The sequence below is a fragment of the Lissotriton vulgaris genome, chromosome 4_1, assembly GCF_964263255.1.
Source record: "Lissotriton vulgaris chromosome 4_1, aLisVul1.2, whole genome shotgun sequence".
Classification (NCBI taxonomy): Eukaryota; Metazoa; Chordata; class Amphibia; order Caudata; family Salamandridae; genus Lissotriton; species Lissotriton vulgaris.
In genome coordinates this window covers 1,460,753,061-1,460,772,611 of record NC_141691.1, presented here as the reverse complement: position 1 = coordinate 1,460,772,611, position 19,551 = coordinate 1,460,753,061, and the positions used below count along the sequence as shown (strand labels likewise).

The window sequence follows — 19,551 nt, the reverse complement described above, 5'->3', positions numbered from 1 at the left end:
TGAGGTGGTGGCGCCAGCTTGATTGGCGTTTTTGCCTTGTTTGGCTTGTGCCTGTTGCACTTGTTGCGCTAGTTTTGTCCGTTTTGCAAACTTCCGTGCAAAAGTATAGATGCGGCCTTGCGCATAGTCCTCCTTGTCTCTGGCAAACTTATAGACTTTCCTCGCCTTTATTTTTTCCTCCTGTTTTAGCAGTTTCTCCTCAATTTCCTTGCGGCCCTTAGTAATAATATCATGTGGTTCAAACTTGCATAGGATGGCATTCAGATCCTCTATTTCTTTCATTAGAATTTCTCTGTCAATAGCAGCATATTTTACCAAGATTTGAATTAATTTTGTAGAAGATTCCAAATTAGTTTGTCCCCATTCTTTCAACATATTGGGATTGGGCATGTCGTAGCTGGGTGCTAATAAAATCCGCAACCCACGTGGTACACGATTTTCCTCCAAGTACATCGAGAGGGATTTGTGTTCCCACCATTTCGACATTTCCTGGTACATGCGTTTCTCTAATTTTTGGAGCGTCGCTCGTATTTGGGTTTCTGTTGAGTTATCAGCCGCTGAATCCGTTTTATTGCTCACTCCAGAATTCGGCATGACCTTTGGCAGATTAGCGTAGAGTGCAGCAGCCGCCGCCTCTCTACCACGCAGAGTTTCAGCTGACATAATGTTGGACTTTGAAATAAGCTTTTGAAAGTTTGTTCAGCGTGAAGCGACTCGAGCCAGATAAGCTCCCAGAGTCGCACGCCGGTGCCAAGTTCTCCTCCCCACCGCGTTTGAAGTTAAACGAGCACTCACCGCCAAAGAAACTTGTAATAGCGACGGGCAGCCATCCGGTATGTTGAAAACTCCGCTGATGTAATCCTTAACGCGAGTGAAATTAAACTCGGAAAACACGGGGGCTGCAGTTGAAGAATTTCCATACAGGAAAGGCAGCTCAGTTGATTGAACACCACAGCCGGCTTGAAGGGAGTGGATTCGCCTCGGAAGCAATCACCTTCCGAAATTTGAATGCAGCAACAGCAGTTTAACAAAGGCTCCGCATAAAGTCGACCCAGGAAAACCACACGAATCCAACAAGTAGATAAAGGCACAAGATTTATTTAAAGCTTCAGTCCAACAGAATCTGACGCGTTTCGGGCATCCGCCCTTGCTCACAGACAGTCAGTTAATGCGGCATACACATTTAAATACCCAGTGCTTCACAGTTTTTTTGTTTCAATTAACATTTTTTTTTTCTTACATTTTTTTCTTTTTTCAAACACTGCACCATGTGATGATGAAAAGCAAAGACATACTCCATTATGGACATCAGAGTCTGTTTTCCAAACAAAAATCACATTACTACTGTTGAAGAAATCTCCCTGAGAGTTTGGTTGTGTTTCGACACGCAAGCGCACATATAAATATATGCATCATTTCTGTGTCTGTTACAACATTTGGTTTGTACTAACTTCTCAACTACCCAATTTTTACCACTCTTTTTTGCATGGCTAAGAATCTGTTTGTTTCCTTGATGATTTTGCCAATGTTATGTTTCATGTGAATTCTTACTGGGCAAGGGATATGGTTGTCTTTCCTATATCTTGTGTTTTTTTAAATATCCTGTTAGTGTTTTGTTTCCTAGTTTTGTGGAAAGGACAAATGTGTATACGTTATTTAACTGTTAGAGGTCTTTGCTTTAGGAGACTTATCCAGTTCTTAATATTGGGCGGGGAAAAGATGTAATCTATATTTTTTTGTAGTGCTTTTTTTTTTTTTTTTTTTTAAAAAGGGCATCAATCTGTTGACTAATATATAGAGGAACAAATGGACAATTGATTAATGATCCTGGTGGTAGCTTTCTATACTACTATTATAAAGGAAGAACTTGGAACCTTTGAGGCGGGTAAACTTGGGAACCACAGCGCCAATCTACACACCCGATACATCTTAGTAATCGTAAGGGTGTGCAGATGGACATAGGCTATATAAAGTAAAAAAATATACGTTATTTAAAAAATTTACTTTAAAAAAAGTAGTCCCTTCGAAGTAGCGCCGGCCGCGATGTGTGTGCTGATGTCAGGAGCGCGGGGAGGAGCGGCATCCAGGAGCGCGAGGAGGAGCGGCGGACATGGCGCAGGGGAGGAGCGGTGATGAGCGGCGAGGAGCGTCGGAGCGGTGAACTGAGGAGTGCGGGGAAGGAGCGGCGGCTGAGGTAAGGCTCCGGGGGACCCACGGACAATGTCGGGGCAGGTGGGTGTCGGGGCAGGCCGGGGCGGGCGGGGACCCGGGATGCTGGACAATGTCGGGGCGGGCGGGGGTCGGGGAGCAAACAAAATACAAGAGGAAGCAAACGGTGCATTACAGGAGGAAAAATTGATGTGTGCAGGTTACAAAGGCCTGAAGCTTAATTGCTCCCAGACAACGTCGGGACGGGCTGCTAGTATTTTCATAGAAGAAGTTGTGGAAAAAAATGCCTACATGAATGCCCCACATTTCAGTAAGATAAGGTTTTTGCAACACTTTAGGGAAAATTTCTTTGCCCCAGTAAAAATGAATGGTGGTGTTTTAACAGTATACTTGAGCTTCTTTTGTATTTCTCTCCTGGTCATTCTGTGTGTGAAAACAGTTATTATAATAAATTGCAACAGATTCTAAAGATTATAGATATCTCTGATGTTTAGCATTTTATGCAACCTTCAGAGAAGCATTTCACTTTTCTCTGCTCTTTCATCTAGGTTTGAAAGATTTTATTGTTTCACCTTTAGAGGGATAAAAATGATTTTGTTTTCAAAATTGGTATTTTATATCACATTGTTAAGCATATATTGCCAAAGCTTTATGCATTTGCGCCTGCTGCTCATTAACATTGGGAAGTAGAGATATGTGTAACAGGATTAGAATGTGATATATTTTAATATATCCAAGATCTGACCATTTTTGAGATAAGAGGGTTCAGTATCCTTTTTAATACCTCACAAGGATCCTACTTGAGCCTGACTCTCTTTAAGGCATACAGGATCCCTCTAGCCGGCATCATTCCCTCTCATAATATCAATGTCCTGTCCTAAACTGATGAGACACAACTCACGGTTTACGTTATAAGTGAAATGCCCAGTACCCAGATCAAGTTCAATGCCTGCATGACTGAAATAGCCCACTGGATGAACACCAACTGTCTAAATTTAAACATCGACAAGATCAAAATCATGATCTTCCAGTAGGCCACATCACCTGGTGGCCAACAGAACTAGGACTGACACCCACCACCCACGACAGGAACCTCAGGATCATGATCAACAGCAAACTGGACATGACCGCCCAAGTCAATGCCATCACAGCCTCATGCTTTCATACCATGAATATTCTGAGGAAGATTTTCATATGGCTCCCAATCAGCACCTGGAAAAACACCACATGCCCCACGGTTACAAGCAAGCCGGAGTATGGGAACACCTTCTATGGCAGGTTCAACAAATAAAACTAACCAGAAGGCTGTAGACAATTCAGAACTTGGTGGCCAAAATTGATTTTAACCTCCAACACTGCGCTCACATCATGCCACACCTGAAGGACCCCCAGTGGTACCCCATTCACAAATTAGCACAATTCAAACTCCTCACCCACACTGTCAAGGCACTATACACCACTGGCCCAGCATACCTCAACAATCATGTCTACTTAAACCTTCCAGACACCTCAGCGCATTCAGACTCCTACTTGCACAAATTACACAAATACAGAAAACCAGATCTGGCTGCTGAGCCTTGTCATACCTCACTTCTAAAGCATGGAACGCCCTGCCACCACATAAGAACCTCCTCCTCACTCCTTTAATTCAGCAAGAAGCTGAAGACCTAGCTTATTGGGCAGTCCTGTGAGGCCCTAGATATGCCTAGTTTCATACCTGCTCAGTGCCAGGATACACTCCTGGGCGATAGTGTGCTCTACAAATCTGCATAACATAACATTTTCTGAAAATACAACACATCACAATATTCTGAAATATTGAAAACCTTTATTTTTTTGAGAGCAGCTCTTTCTCACAATCACGTAAATCTGTGCTTTCCATAATCACACTGTTAGTGAACGTTCAAAACTGAATGGCACTCGTTTAAATCCTGCTTCTCTGAAACGGAAGGCTGCAGACTTTTATCTCTCCACATTGTTCAATAGGCTGCTTTCTGCAGAAAGAAAACATGACACAAATGTATTATGAAACTGGTGTGCAAAGAAATGAATTTGACATTCAGTTGTTAGAGAGAACACCCACTTTCCCTAAAATGTCTAACAATGTTTCTTAAATATATAGCTAGGATTGATAAAAGTATAGTAATTATGTCTAATTTAAATATTTCAAAGATAGAACTTTCAGTATTTACTCTAAATTGAGAGACTTACGTCTACATAGGAACTTTCTTGAGGAGCACCCTTCCCAAATGTCTGTTTCTAATCTTTTTAACTATAACGTGACACATGTGTCCGTAACATGAGTTACTTAGACTTATAAAGTGGAACATCACTTGAGCATGAAATACTTTTTTCCAGTTGAATGAACCTTGCTTGATCATATTGTATCAACTAGTTTATCATTCAGATAATGAACTTGTGTTTTTCAAAGAATCATATAATACGTTTCCAAAATGTTACAAGTATTGTTGTGTATTTTACTTTCCTGACTGAAATATCAAAGTGATTAGTAAGAGCTTTGTTGAAGATGGAGTTGTTTTGCTGTGCATAGAGATGATGGTGCAAAAGTAGCAATATCATTATGGTCCATCTAATGTATCTGTTACATCGTGATGTAGCATTCAGCCCTCTCTCTCTCTTGGTCAACCTTATAGCTATAGGATTGTAATCTTAGAAAGTAATTAGAAGTCATGTCCTGAGTATATATAAATGGGCCAAGAATTATTTCTTTATATTAGATGAGATATGACAATGGGGGAAAATGTGAGGTAATTTGATCACAGAATGCTACACGTAAGGGGTCACTGACAGGGGACAGCCACACAGGGCAGGTTTGATCTTTCAATTCAGTCTCTGAGCCTAATGTAAAAAGAAATTGAGTATATCTATTCTTCTTAAACGTATCCATTTGTTTTGGGTTGCTTTCCATGTTTTAGTCATTCACAAAATCCCATTGGAACAGTGCTAAAGGCAGTGCTCGGAAGAAGCTCCTATTACACATACACATGGATGTATCTTACTGAATGAGACAAAACAGGTGGAAGTTTGATATATCAAACACTGAGGAGTAGATTTATAGAAAAACTGGCAAAGATTGTTTATATGCAGGAAGGTGCACCTTCCTGCACATAAACAATCAGTAAATGTGTTTTGTAACTTCAATGTGTGCTGCAGAATGCAGCACACATAGAAGTTGCAACTCATTTTTTTCAATGATTGTTTATGTGCAGGAAGGTGTCCCTTCCTGCACATAAACAATCAATGGAGTTTTACTGTATCTGTGTGCTGCACAATGCAGCACACATTGAAACGGCAAAGCATTTCTCCTTGTTTCACAATGTTAAGACCAGGTTTCCCTTGTCTTCATTTTGACGCTGCCCCATATTTATGCCACCTTTTGTAAATATGGGCAGTGCAAAATCAATGGGTTTTGCCGCAGAATGCCTACCGCAACACCTGTTGCACACCCCTTTCGAGTAGCGTGAAAGGGAGCCTTATTCACAAGGCGGCTGCCTTGTGAAGAAGGTGAAGCCCCTATCGCCACAGGAACTTTGGAAAAAGTTACTTTCTTGTGGCGATAGGGGCTTGTAAATATGTCCCTTTGTGTTATGCTCAACTAAGACAGATGGTACTATGTACAGAGATGGATAGATGGGTAGGTGTGTGTGCGGGATTTCAGCAAGATTAGGGACCTTATAAAGATGCCAGTGGAGGGGGAGTGTATGTAATATTCTAAAAAAATTAACAACATTCTTGAAAATCTTCATCTATCAAATCATTAAGGAATATCTGTGTTATACAAAAAGAGTTTGAGAAAATTCATCAATATTGAAGACAATTAAGAATAGCATTAAAAACACACAGTTAGTGTAAACTTTAAAGTATAATGTCCAATCAAAAAATGGTAAAATAATTATTTTTACTTCAGAATTCTAAAACAAAATGTTAATGGACTACGCACTACAAGCAAATGCACAATATCTGAAAAGAGTTGTAGTATATGGCCCTTTACATCATGTACCTTCATCTCCCTAAACTTGATTAGGATTTTCACGCATTGGTGCTCCCAAACAAGAAGTACCTGTGTTAGGGTGCCATAAGCAGGGCGCACAGATACTTGGTAGGTCTAATAAACACTTTTGCTCCCTTACATTATGCAACATGTATGCTCCTAATAATGCTACTATGGATTGACCCACAATGTTTCAGCAACTACTGCATAAACTTTCTCGATGGGAAGACATCTTAGGTATTTGTGGGGATACTAACCTAACGATTTAATCAGAAAAAGATTTCATAAACCCTGGAGGTGGTTTTCTAATTACACACAGTCTCTCTGCTCACAGGACTCTATTTGTCTCAGATAATATTATACCACCCTTTAGTCTTAAACATACCAGGCAATTGTCTTAATATTTTAAATCCAGCACGTAGGTGAACCTTGCATAGAAATCTTTTTAGACATGAATTACCATATAAATATCTCTAGAATGATCACAGATTTCTGAGTTTATTATCCTAGCTCCACTAGTCATAATATAGTGGGGGATTGTATAACCGCAGTTATCTGAGCCGCTACCCCATCATTTATTAGCTCTAGTAAAAAATACATTTTAAAAAGGGCAACTAAGAGCAACACTTCATACTCTCGAAATAGAAAATGCACATGCAGTATAAAAGCAATTTTTAGGAGACTATGAATAATGAAGTAATAACAATTATGCTTGATAAGATAAAGATTTGGGACAAAGTCACTCATGTTAAATTCCAAAACCGTCTTAAATGTTTCAAGAGTGATATGAACATGGTAAGGATCTTGGCCCTAAAACCTACAAAATAGGCTTCCAACAGTTTTATCAAATAGATCGTAGATGCACAAGGTCAAAAACTCTGCAACCAAAATGCCATTTGTTTTTTTATAATATTTTAATTCCTATTTGTTACTATTAGCACATGAATCTTTCTTCCACCTTTGAAGAAGACCACTTCACACTACTGCTAAAGCAAAAATGAGTGAGGGTGTGGTGTCTATGGTGTGAAGAGGTCTAACGGTCAGATTTTGGTTGGTACTATGATCTATCTGCAGACTAAGTTGTCCGCAGAGCCTGATTCTTTGAATCAGATTCTATGGAATTAAACCACAGATATGTTTCATTCTCTTTAGGTTCCCAAAAAACAAAACATGGGTATCATTACAGAGACCGGACTACTCGGAAAAAGAATTCACATGAAAGGATCATATGGTAGGTCAACACATATCTAGCTTGCAGTTATTAACAGTTCTGCAAAGTTTCTACATCTTCCTTGTTATTGAGTGATAGTCAATCATAACATAAATGACAATCCTATACTTTTGGGGGGCAGCTTGTCACAAGGATACAGCAGTGTCTGAGCGAACACCTTCCAGTCCTGTACATCACTATCTAATTTTTCATCTCTTCTGACCATTTTCATGTGTATTTCTTCTGCAATCGACAAATCAGTAAGATCCCTCAACCACTCCCTCTAACTAAGGGCTTTTCCACTCTACCATTTGATGGCCATTCTACGCTTGGCTAAGGTGAGGGCCACGATGACCAGTTTCTTGTTCATCTTGTTTTTGGTAAAGACTGGAGAAGTTCCGACTTAACATGCAATTGGGGGTATGGACTATTGTTATGTCCCATCCTATTCCAAATGTGCTTACCACAGTAGACCAGAACCCTGAATCCTCCAGACATTCCCATGTCGATTGTAGATTAGAACATTTTTTAAGTGAGAACCTGGTGTTCACAGAGATCTTGCGGAAAGTTATGCCGGTCCACTCTTATTCCATAGCTGATTTTTTTTCCTGACAATCTACAACAGGTACTTTTTTGCACACCTGAATCAAACTTAGGTGCCCAACAAACCTTAATATTAGAATGTTTATATCCAATTTGTAGGTATACTGTGAATTTATTTGCTGTGGTGATTATGGTTAATATATTGAAAGTTGCTTTATAAGTTACTACCTCCCGGAAACATTGCTAAACGGACAGTTTTACTTCAGATAACCATGGCACTTGGTTAGGTTTAAGCCTCAATGCCTACCCTCGCACAACTTCAGAACGACAGCAGATACTAATGATTGTTGCTATTTTATTGGTGGGTATTGCTTTCCCATAGTCCTCAGTGCTGCTTTAAATAAGACGAATGTCAATGGCCTGATACACAAACCACCGAAATTAACTGCTGCAGGTTTATGGTTCTGTTTGGAGTACATTTCTGATCTTTCTGGGCTTTAGCGAAAAATCCAGAAGAACTCGCATGAATAGTTACACAAGTATTTTTAACAGGTTTGCATTTATGCTTTTCCAAATGAAAGGCAAACATGTATTCGAACTTTTCGAATGGTATGTTACTTTAAGATATCTATGTTTGCAAATGGGTAAACTCGGCTAATTAACCACCTATTCTAGACAGGAGAACGTTCATGACTGTATTCACGGTGGGGGTGAGGGTGCTTTAGATTTCTGAAATCCCAAATCTTACGAGTTTGTGGTTGTTCACCTATTTAAGTTGCCATGCTCCCCACTAACACCCACAAAACACGGGCACAGATCTGCTTATAGGGACACTGTTGGAAAAGCGCTTTACGTGTGTACGTTCACGTTTTGTGAAGATCAGTGTAGGTTTACCTTGTAAATTACAGCGTTTGGACACATAAATTCAACTGGAGTACACCAACACTGTTGTGAATAAGGCCCCAAGTTATTAGTTAATGCAAATAATGTCAATTTTTTTCAATTATTAGGCAGACAGCCCACCATGTTGACAATTAAGTGTCAGTGCTGAGCCCCGGACACCACTGGCTCAAATTAAGCACAAATCATGATATTAAAAAAGTAAAGTTAAAAAACGAAACAATGTCATTTCATTTATTACAAATCTGACACTTACGTTTTCTAAAGAAAAGCCTTGATTGCTTGCCATCATCTTTTTCTTGTATTTCTTCTTCAGGCAGCAGACGCTCACAATTGTGACTATGAGCATAGCGGCGAACACAGCAACCGTCGAGGAAACAGCAATGACTATTGTATCATTGGTAGAGCCCTTCTTCTCGCACCTTTCACCAGCATACCACCAGTCTGATCCCACTTTGCACCTACAAAAGGAAAACAACTTGAAGCTTCAACTCCTCATGCAATAGTAGGGTTAGCATTAGTTCATATAATTTCTAACGAAAACCTTTTAGTCCTGAAATGAGTGGTAAGGTGCCAACACGCAATGCAAATGTGATTTGATGTTCTGCACGTAAATGCTGCAGATCTATGGCGTTGCATATAGTTCCATTAGAATGTGAATACCATCTCACTGCGTGTGATCTCTGACAAAAATAGTGCGATTGAAACAACCCAAGATAAAAGCGTGTACAGATCTTGGAAAAGCAATCTGTCTAATCATCAGTCGCCCTCAATCCTTATTTTTAGTAGTATTTAAGGCTAGCTTTTCCACAAGTAGCTCGTGAGCTACTTCTAGCTTTCCGGCTATCAGTAAGTAGCCCTGCTGTGTGCATCCCAGTCTCTTGACTCAAAAGCTTTTGCTTGGTTTAAGATAGGTATATAAAATGGGCAAAATGTAATTTGTAAAATGTTTGTGTTATCTGAACTCATACGCTGATGTTTGGAGAAAAATGGTTGAAATTCAGGGCCGCACTGGGAACTGAAACCAGCCCTAGCAAACTGCTTGGCCACCGTCCCAAATCCCCCCCCCAGCCAACCCCCCCGGGGGGAGGGGAGGCAACCAAGCTGTTTGCGAGGACCGGTTTTGGCCGATTTGGTTACAGGGGGCCAATGTTGCTGACCCCCGGTAACAAAAACGGCCCGCAGGGTCCCAAAACTGGCCCCCATCCTGGCGGCCCAACGGGGAAATGCCCAGTGGCTGCTACTGTCATTCTGGCCCTGTTGAAATTACAAAATATATTTGAAGCTGATGTTTGAATGCTAGATCATGGTGCTTTGGGGAGACTTACTATTAATTAGCACCTTTGTGCCTAGAGGCATTGCACCTATAGTGGTTATGTGTTGAGACATTCCAAACTGGTAAATAATTTTTTCACATTACTGCTGATGCACCATGGTTATCACTATTGGTAATCTTGCAGAGGTTGGCTACTAATGTTAACTTCTCTGGTGTGTCACTACTACCACAGCCATAATATGTGTTAATAGTTGGAAAGCCCTGAATTAAGGTCATAAGGCCGGTCTGACAAGTTCTACAATTAAATATACCCCTGATGCTAGTGCGCCAAATGGTACAACAATAGTGAGAACATCTGTAACCCACTCCTACCCTAGAAATAGTCAGAAACGGGGGTCAAATGATACAGACAGATCAACAAATGATTACTAGAGTGGATTGCCTGGGGTCTAACCAAGCAGGCAACCTTCACGATACCAGCACCAAAAAGCATCTGTAAATTCTGTGGCTGTTAGTGACCAAATCTACTGCCTTCTGCTGGTGATATCTTTCATGAAAATTTGCAGAGTGGGGTTGATAGTTTATGTTATTATTCCAGTTCAAATCAAAGGCAAAGTACCTTCTCTGCTCCTAGTCTCTGGAATTAAGGACATTTGAGTGTTTATCTGCTTTAGTTGTGTTTCTTTATCTAACAAGATTTATTTACATTGGATTTCAGAAGAAGAGATGGAAGTAGAAGGTGATGTTGTTTCATAATTTCTCCACACTTGTGTATGATGGTGGTAAGATGGTACCCGCATGCCATTACCACGCTTGCCTTAACAACAAGGTCATTGCAACAACCTCATCTTTACCACACATGCCTTTACTACAAACACCTTTATCACGCATATGCCTTCACCACAAAAGTATTTAGCAGGAAAGTATAAAGAATATATATATATATATATATATATATATATATATATATATATATATATATATATATATATATATATATATATATATATATATATATATATATTACCTACTGGCGATAGCCAGTAGGTATATATAGTTAGGATTATTTCTCTATGGAACTTTTGAAAATTCTATGTCTAATAACTTTGGCGTTTGTGGACGGAATCGGCTGAAATTTTCAGGAAAATGGCACATTTTGTTTCTGAGCAGCCCTTGAAAATTTGGGGGGGTTTCGTCAAGGGGGGCCGAGAAAAAAGGGGGGTCCCAAAACCTTTTCTCATGTTAATTTCCATAGGGCGTTTAGCCTCACTTTTAGCTCGAACGGCTGAATGGATTTGCACGAAACTTGGCAGAATTGTAGGGACTGGTAGCCCGATGTGCCTTTGCTGGGTCTCAATATATGTGCTCCAGTGGATTTTGAGAAATTAACGTTTTAAAAAATTTATATATCTGTGACCGCGTCCTAGATAGCGCTCCAGATCGCGTACTTTTCGCGTCCCGGAGCTTTGCGAAGCGAAGCTGATTGGCTCTCCGGTGTCTGTCAACATTCTAAACAGTCCGGAGCGGCCGCCATCTTGTCTCTCGGTAGGATCGAGAGACAAGAGGAGGAGAAAAACGAAGGGGGAATTTAATGAAAGGGGGCAAGGTAGACCCCTCTTGACCCCCTAGGAATGATGTTGGGGTTATTAAAGGGTCCCGTGGGGAAAATAAAAAAAAATTGATTTTTCATGGTAGAAGAGCTTCCCGGGCCGCAAACTGGGCCGCAAACTGGTAGCGAAACGTGAATTCGCCATTTTGTGTTTCGGTTTAATTAAATTACAGGGTATAAGGGGGTACGGGAGACGTATCCTGATCCCTTATGTTTTCTGAGGGTGGCTGAGGAGGCTCATATATGTTGATACATGTCTTCCAGCGGCTGTGCGTGAGCGTTTTTTTTTTTTTTGCTGCGTGACGTCTGTTAACGTTCGATTCGATGGAAATCAGGAAGTGTTGACCGCCATTTTGTCACTGCGATTAAATATTTTGTTAAAAATAATTGTTATAAATTAATCTTTATTGATAAACATTGTCTGCGCCATCTTGCCTTTTTTCCAATGCCACAATTTTGTCGTGCACGGCAGCCATTTTAGATGCCTTGACCAGACCCACTCTCTGCACGCCGTCGATTCTCAGCACGGCTCCCCACCCTCGCAAGCATCTCCCCCACGCACTGGTCACCCCCGCTCTCTCTCTCATGCATGGGCCATAAACCTCCCCCCATCTGCGCTGCTCTTCCCTGAGACTCACACCCCGTGCCCGCCCGACACCTTCCTTTCACCCTATTCACTACCGCACCCTCTGACACTCCTCTTCCTCTGTGTCTGATTGTGCAGGCCGGTCTCAGTCTATCACTTAGCCCTGCCGATGTAGTTTATGGCTCCAGCTGTAGAGAATCACCCCTGTTCAAAGGAGTTACAGTAGATCAAGGCCCCCACCTGATGAGATCCGTCACACCACACGCGTTCCTACTATCTGATAACCATCCTGTATTGTGCTTGGGGAGGGGATTCTCACTGTGAGGGTGTGTGGGTCCGAGCCTGAAGCGGAAGATTCCAGGGATGGCTTTTTGTACATCAAAGTCTTCACAATTATGTGTCACATTAAAAATATATAGCACTCCAACAAAGTAGAAGGAAAATAACACTTTAATAACTTATAAATATATACATCGCAACAAAAACAGTAAACACCTTAAAACATTTTTTATTAAAACAGAAGCAACAATGGTTTATGACATGGGGAACAGTAGTGATATCCTGGGCGGGCGATGGAACTGGGTTTGTTAATGGAAAAACATCTACAGAGAAAACTATTGGTAAATTATACTTCTCCGGAAATTTAAAACTCACAAATGTTTCATTTGTGTAATCGTTTTATGAACATGTACATTAAAAAAACTAAAAGAAATGCCAAGAACGTCCCATGTGAAAGTGAATTTTATCTGGCAATTTTTTTCTTTTCCTTCTCATGAAAAGAAAGTTAAAGCCAGGTTCGTTACCTGCCTCATCTGCAAAAAAAAAACTCTCGAGAGGGACCGAAAAAAATAGCGCTATGGTAATCATACCATGCATCGGCACATGGAGAGGTGGCACCCTCTTAATTATTCTAAAGCACAACTTCGAGATTTTCGGGATAACCCCCGACCGGCAAAAACATCCACCAATGACTTAGCAATAAGTGAGTCAGAGGCAAGGGAAACGGTCCCAAATCTGCAAAAGAACTTTGGGCAGATGAGATTGACTTGTGTAGCATGTGGAAAATTAATTTCATGCGGAGAGATCAGTATTACTTCAATAAATACAGTAATCAATGATGCATTGGAACTTAATATCAATTCATTTTCCGAACGTGTAATCAGTACCTGTCCCATGTCAATTCATTGTTCGAACTTCAATACCCATCCCGGATCAATTCATTGTCCGAACATATAATCAGTAAAAAGTGCGACAAGTGCAACAAAATCATATCGATAATTCATTGTGAGCAAGTACCAAAAGTGTCGACAATTCTAACCTTCAATAAATACAGTAATCAATGATGCATTAGAACTTAATATCAATTCATTGTCCGAATGTGTAATCAGTACAAGTCCCATGTCAATTCATTGTTCGAACGTATAATCAATGCCCATCCCGGATCAATTCATTGTCCGAACATATAATCAGTCTTATCCCATTTCAATTCATGTGCTAAAAACTGCATACATATCTCATGATATCAAGGCTGAGCAATCGGGGCACAATAGTTTCATTTGTACCGGCGCCATTTTGGGTGAGGTCTGGAAGGTCCAAGTATAGTCAAAATGTCTCCACCAACTCGTGGTTGGATCGGGACCTCTTTCGGCAGTCCAAAAGTTTTCGTTGAAGGGTAGTAGAGGGGACTGGCGACATGAACCATCAGTCAAAGAGGGGTGGGAGGCAAAAATCTCTCCTACCGGGTCATACTGGTGTCCCACCGGAACTGATCAAGTTGGTAGTCTTGCAGGATTTTGGTGATTTCAAGACTGAGGCCGGCGCCGGCATGAGCGCGCCGACGTCCCGCGGCTACGTCGTGGTCATTCCGTGGGTGATCATGGCAGTCATTCCCCATCGGGGGTCGGGGGCCCCCGTGGCTCTTATAGAATCTTCAAAGTTGAGGAGAACGTTTCTGGATGCAGGACTCATTTTCTAGTTGAACTCAGAAGCACCGTTGCACTGCAACAGTGGACGAGACCCCCGCTGGGTGAGCGGAGCATCATTGCCTCGCAATAGTGGACGAGACCTTTTGTCGGGTGAGTGCAGCGTCGCTGCATCGCAAGAGTGGACGAACCCTTTTGTTGGGCGAGTGGAGCGTTGGGGGTGCAGCTGAGGGGCCCCCACCTGGGGGGGTGGGAGAGGCTCGTTCGCGCCGCCTCTCCCTCCCAGCGCACCCCACGCCGACACCTGGCGTTGATATCCGTGATGTCCGGACCAGGCGATAAGAGGGAGGGGGGGGGGTCGGAGGCAGAGGCAAGACATCCCCCCCCCCCCCGTGGCCTGCCGGGCGCCGCTTCAGGCCCGAACGGGGAGCTCATATCAAGCCGGGGCCAGACCAGGAGATACGAGGGGGGGGGGTCGGTGGCATGTGCAAGACATCCCCCCCCAGTGTTGTCGCAACCATTATTGAAAAAAGAAGAGGGATCCCGTCGGCCTCGGCTCCTCTCCTGGCCCACCTTAGGCGACGACCTCCCCGGCCGACGGATGCCAGCAGGACTCGCCCTACACGTGCCGAAGGCCTCGTCTTCCGGATGGGCGTAGCTGTGAACCTGTTGCACTTCGGGAGTTTCCGGAATGGGGGTAGGTATCTGCTGATTTGTATTTATTTCATGTTACCGTTATTGGGCGTGGCGGGCGGTGGGACAGACTTGCTTGGAGCAGTGGGGGGGTGGCGGAGCCTAGCTACCTTGTGGCTGCCGTAACGTCAAGCTTGGCTTCTTTCACCATTTTCATGTTTCTTATTTCTAGCGAAGTCAAAAACTCATCAGAGGCCTACTGATTTTGTTCGATTTCTTTCCTTTCCTTTTCAAGTGTGTTTCATGCTAAAGTTTCTGTTTAACAGGATACAGGGATTACTTCGTATTTTACATATGTCTTCTTTATTAGGGGTTCTCTCCGGTTGAGTCAGATGATGTACCTCTAATAAATGGTCCGGGTGGAAGTAGTTTCTCAATCAGTGGGGAGTGACAGATTACAACGGGGGACAAAGGTCTGCATTACCCACCCTTCACTACTTGCAAAGACTAGACAGAATATTTCTATTCCACGTTATTTGCAAACAGAGAGTACCTCGAAAGAACTATTCCTTGAACAATAAATTTCCAGCCAATCAATCAATCAGGCATGACGGATTACAACGGGGGACAAAAGTCCGCATTACCTATCCTTCACTATCTGCAAAGGGAGACAGAATATTTCTATTCTTCTCTGTTTGTAGACAGGGAATATCTCAAACAGCAATAATCGATAAAAAAAATAGTAGGATTATAACACTTTAATAACTTATAAATATATACATCGCAACAAAAACAGTAAACACCTTAAAACATTTTTTATTAAAACAGAAGCAACAATGACAACTAACAGTAGTGATATCCTGGGCGGGTGATGGAACTGGGATTGTTAATGGAAAAAGATCTACAGAGAAAACTATTGGTGAATTATACTTCTGCAGAAATTTAAAACTCACAAATGTTTTATTTGTGTAATCGTTTCAGGTCAAACAGATTGTGGGACAATGTTTACAATGGAAGAGTCACCAAAAGGCATTTGGATCGATGTTGCAGCAGGCTGTCATGTATATAGTTATTTAATAAAACGTTTTACCCTGTTACTTTGCTGGTGTGTTGTATATATTTATAATATTTGCATAGGGTTTGTCGTTATTTTGGGTGGGGTGGGGTGGGCGGCGGAGTCGAGCTGTCTTGCAGCCATCATGGTGTGGAGCTAAGTTCATCTTACTAGTTTCGTATTTCTCATGAGGGGTTGTTCTTAATGTTTCTATTTTAGCGAGGTCAAAAACAGATCCCATTAGTGGCCTACTGATTTTGCTCGATTCCTTTTGTTTTTTTAAACTATTTTTCACTATCTGCAAAGACTAAACAGAGTATTGCGACTCTGTGCTTGTTTGTAAATACAGAATGAACCAAAGAGAACCAATTCTAAAACAGTAAATGCTTGGATAGCAATCAATCAAATAGAGAGAGAAGCAGGCACGACGGATTACAACGGGGGCAAAGGCCTGCGTTAACTACCCTTCACTATCGGCAAAGAGAGAGTACTGCTAAGAGAAAAGAGGGGGGGAGAGGGGGGGGCAGCGTTCAAAGCACATCAGCGTGCATAAACACGAAAATGTTTTTACCTATCATGTACTTGACATTTGACAGCATTTGATATTTGGTATTAAAAAACCATTGAAATTCACAGAAAAAACCATAGGTTTTAGGCCATATATAGTTAGGGATTTGCATTTACAAAACCTTATTTTACTCGCATAAAACCATTGAAATTCGCATATATAGTTAGATGCGCTAACTATATATCGCGCACCCGCAATCCACTGCTGATGTCACATATTACATCATTCATGACATGGTCAGTGACATCACTGATGACATCATCCAGTGACTGTATGTTTCTGTAAAGTTAAAATATGTCTTACATATTGAAGAATGAGTGGATGTATAAGTGTCTGGATGAAGGATTTAGTAGGTGCATGACTGACTGTATGAGAGAGTGATTAAATGTGTCTCACTGAGTGCATGGGTTAGTGACTAAACTATCTTAATTTGTGCATCATTATATCTGTTGTTCTATGAACTGCTGCATGTGTTGATCAGTAGCTATATGAGTAACTGTATGGGTTATTGATTGGTTGCCCAAGTATTTGTATGGAAGAGTGAGTGTGTGTGTGGGGGTGGCTGGGAGGTGTGTGACTCTGTGCATACATGTGTGAACAGTTTATTTACTAGATCTATGGGTTCAAAACTGCATGTGGAAACAGCTGTATGGGTGGTTGACTGTGTACGAGTGTATTGGTGAGTGAATGGATATCTCAGTGCTACATGTCAAAGTAAGTACATATGTAAAACACAGTACATGTGAAAGTTCACATATATAAATTACTGTGTATAAGAGCCAGTGAATGTGTGAGTGGCTGTATGGATCATTGTGAACTTGTATCAGGGATTGTATAAAAGAGTAAATATGTGTTAGTATATGTTTGAATAAGTAAGGTGTGTATAACTGTATAGTTGAGGATATGGAGGTGTGATTGATTCAGTGCATGACTGACTAGGTGTGTGAGTAACTCCATGGATGAGTGACAGTCTGTGAGTGTCTGTTTACTCTGAGTGCATCTAAGGTTATATTAGAGTCTGAAGAGGTTGATCGTATTATCACATGATTGATGTCATCAGTGATGTTGTCAGTGATGTCATTTGAGTTGTCATCAGTGATGTCATTTGAGTTGTCATCAGTGATGTCATCAGTGATGTCACTGACCATGTCATGAATGATGTAATATGTGACATCATCAGCAGTGGATTGCGGGTGCGCGATATATAGTTAGCGCATCTAACTATATATGCGAATTTCAATGGTTTTATGCGAGTAAAATAAGGTTTTGTAAATGCAAATCCCTAACTATATATGGCCTAAAACCTATGGTTTTTTCTGTGAATATATATATATATATATATATATATCCCAAGAGTAGGTTCTGTATGTGGAAGAATAGCAAAATGAGTCCCATCTAACAAAGTGGTGATGACTCTTTATTAATTTGCATCTAGCAATCCTGGCACATTCGCTCATTACAAGCTTGGTCTCAGGAGAAGTAACTGGCAGTCCAATAAAGCTACAAGTGATCATAAGCAGTTTGCACATTAACAATTTGGCCAGTAGTGGACTCCCAGATGAGTTACTATCTCAGTGCCTTCTGGGGCTGGTGTGCCCAAACAGTCAAATATACATAGTAAGCTACTACATAACTTAAATTAGCATACTTTGTGTAATAGTAATGATTGATACTATTTCTAACATGTATTATGTAAGTGGTTATGTGAGTGTGTATCCATATGTGAGTGGGTGTCTGAGTGACTGTATGGGTGAGTGAGGGGAGGTGTGACTAGATGTATGGGTTAGTGAATGACTGACTGTATAGGTGAGTGAGTGGATGTGTGACATACTGTATAATGAGTATGTGGGTGGGTATGTGAGTAGATGTATTGGTGTCTGAGTGGCTGTCTGGGTGTGTTAGTGGTGTATGGGTGAGCGAGTGGGTATGTGAGAGACATGTAGTGGTGAGATTTGGGGTGTGTGAGTGGCTGTATTGGTGAGTAAGTGGGTAGTGAGTGATTGTGAGAGTGGCTGTATGGGTGAGTGTGTACTTGTGTCAGTTACTTTATAGTTGAGTGTGTACATGTGTTAATATCTGTATGAGTAAGTGAGTGGGTGTGTGAGTAACTTATGGGCGAGTGAGTGGATGTATGAATGACTGTATGGGTGACTACATAGGTGTGTGAGTAGCTGTATGGGTGACCAACTCAGTGTGTGAATGACTGTATGGGTGTGTGAGTGGGTGTGTAAGTGGCTGTATGTCTAAATAACTGGATGTGTGAGTGGCTGTATTGGTGAGCGAGAGGGTGCATGAGTGTGGTTGTGTGAGTGGGTGTATGAGTGAGTTGATCTGCGAGTGGCTCTATGTATCAGTGAGTGGGTGTGTGAGTACTGGTGTGGGTGTGTGAGTACTGGTATGGGTGTGTGAGTACTGGTATGGTTCAGCAAATGGGTATGTCAGTAGTTGCGTGGGAGTAGGGGTGGGTGTAAGAGAGGTTGAATGGGTGTGTGAGTTGTTCTGTGGATGATGTAATCAGTGATGTCATTTGAAATGTCATCAGAGATGTCACTAACCATGTCATGAGTGATATATGTGAGGTCATAAGCAATGCATTGCGGGGGAGTAAATTATAGTTAGCTTTGGTAACTATAACTGCTGAATTTCCATGGTTTTGTACAACTGAAATCTGAGCCTAATTATAACGTCGCTGTAACGTTTGTTTTTTTCAGTGAATAAAAAAAAAATCTATTTCCTAACTATAACGTCCCTGTAATCTGTTTTTTTTTTAGTAAATGTCTACATTTTTAATGTTATTTTCTTACTATAACGTCACTGTAACCTTTGGTTTTTAAGTGAATTCCAAGGTTGTTTTAATTGTATTTCCTAACTGTAACCAGTAACCTTTGCCAGTGAGTGTGTGAGTGTTTCAGTAGGTCTGGGAGTGGGTGTGTGAGTGTCTGAGTGGGTATGAGAGTGACTGCATAAAATTCTCACTGGTTGTGTGAGTGGCTGTATGAGTCTCTCAGTGGGTCTGTGAGTGGGGGTGTAATGTAATGTAAAATGTAATGTAAAAAGGATTTATAGAGC

General features: G+C 41.4%; 1 protein-coding gene across 2 annotated transcripts in view; it reads right to left on the bottom strand.

Moving 5' to 3' along the window:
- Window positions 1–3,980: 3,980 nt before the first annotated feature.
- The window catches only part of MEP1B (meprin A subunit beta), a 318,018-nt gene continuing 302,447 nt past the window's right edge, over window positions 3,981–19,551 (bottom strand). For both annotated transcript variants that reach the window (XM_086965693.1, XM_086965692.1), the window contains 2 exons: window positions 9,091–9,295; window positions 3,981–4,163 (listed from right to left, as the gene is read on the bottom strand). In XM_086965693.1, the coding sequence (XP_086821819.1) occupies window positions 4,149–4,163; window positions 9,091–9,295 (220 nt within the window). In that variant the 3' untranslated portion in view covers window positions 3,981–4,148. The remainder of the gene's footprint in view (window positions 4,164–9,090; window positions 9,296–19,551) is intronic.